Here is a 1334-nt window from a genome sequence, read left to right as displayed (position 1 = left end):
CTGTTGTTGGTGCGTCGGTAGTGGATGGTTCTGTTGTTTGTATTTCAGTAGTTGATGCTGCTGTATTTGGTTCATCAGTCGTAGAAGATTCGGTTGTTGGTACTTCAGTTGTCGATGCCTCTGTAGTTGGTGCATCAGTAGTAGATGGTTCTGTTGTTGGTGCATCAGTAGTAGATGACTCAGTAGTAGGTACATCAGTAGTAGATGATTCGGTTGTAGGTGCATCAGTAGTAGATGATTCTGTTGTTGGTGCGTTGGTAGTGGATTGTTCTGTTGTTTGTACTTCAGTAGTTGATGCTGCTGTAGTCGGTTTATCAGTCGTAGAAGATTCTGTTGTTGGTACTTCAGTTGTCGATGCCTCTGTAGTTGGTACATCGGTGGTAGATGATTCGGTGGTTGGTGCATCAGTAGTAGATGATTCTGTTGTTGGTGCGTCAGTAGTGGATGGTTCTGTTGTTTGTATTTCAGTAGTTGATGCTGCTGTAGTTGTTTCATCAGTCGTAGAAGATTCGGTTGTTGGTACTTCAGTTGTCGATGCCTCTGTAGTTGGTGCATCAGTAGTAGATGATTCTGTTGTTGGTGCATCAGTAGTAGATGACTCAGTAGTAGGTACATCAGTAGTAGATGATTCGGTTGTAGGTGCATCAGTAGTAGATGATTCTGTTGTTAATGTGTCGGTAGTGGATGGTTCTGTTGTTTGTACTTCAGTAGTTGATGCTGCTGTAGTCGGTTTATCAGTTGTAGAAGATTTGGTTGTTGGTACTTCAGTTGTCGAAGCCTCTGTAGTTGGTGCATTAGTAGTAGATGATTCTGTAGTTAGTATATCAGTAGTAGATGATTTGGTTGTTGGTGCATCAGTAGTAGATGATTCGGTTGTCGGCGCATCAGTAGTAGATGATTCTGTTGTTGGTGCATCAGTAGTAGATGACTCAGTAGTAGGTGCATCAGTAGTAGATGATTCGGTTGTAGGTGCATCAGTAGTAGATGATTCTGTTGTTAGTGCGTCGGTAGTGGATGGTTCTGTTGTTTGTACTTCAGTAGTTGATGCTGCTGTAGTCGGTTTATCAGTCGTAGAAGATTCGGTTGTTGGTACTTCAGTTGTCGATGCATCAGTAGTTAGTATATCAGTAGTAGATGATTCGGTTGTTGGTGCATTAGTAGTAGATGATTCTGTTGTTGGTGCGTCGGTAGTGGATGGTTCTGTTGTTTGTATTTCAGTAGTTGATGCTGCTGTAGTTGGGTCATCAGTCGTAGATGATTCGGTTGTTTGTACTTCAGTTGTCGATGCCTCTGTAGTTGGTGCATCAGTAGTAAATGATTCTGTTGTTGGTGCA

At 42.3% G+C, this 1334-nt stretch overlaps 1 protein-coding gene across 1 annotated transcript; it reads right to left on the bottom strand.

Moving 5' to 3' along the window:
* Positions 1–4: 4 nt before the first annotated feature.
* On the bottom strand, positions 5–1330 carry LOC117117340 (flocculation protein FLO11-like; the record flags this gene model as incomplete). Its single annotated transcript, XM_033261613.1, has 1 exon — positions 5–1330. A coding segment is annotated over one exon (1326 nt), but the record flags the coding sequence as incomplete, so codon positions are not given.
* Positions 1331–1334: the final 4 nt, after the last annotated feature.

The sequence above is a fragment of the Anneissia japonica genome, unplaced genomic scaffold, assembly GCF_011630105.1.
Source record: "Anneissia japonica isolate Jap-2015-1 unplaced genomic scaffold, ASM1163010v1 scaffold5843_len1333_cov101, whole genome shotgun sequence".
NCBI lineage: Eukaryota > Metazoa > Echinodermata > Crinoidea > Comatulida > Comatulidae > Anneissia > Anneissia japonica.
The sequence above is the reverse complement of the archived record's forward strand: the minus strand, read 5'-3'. Positions and strand labels throughout refer to the sequence as shown.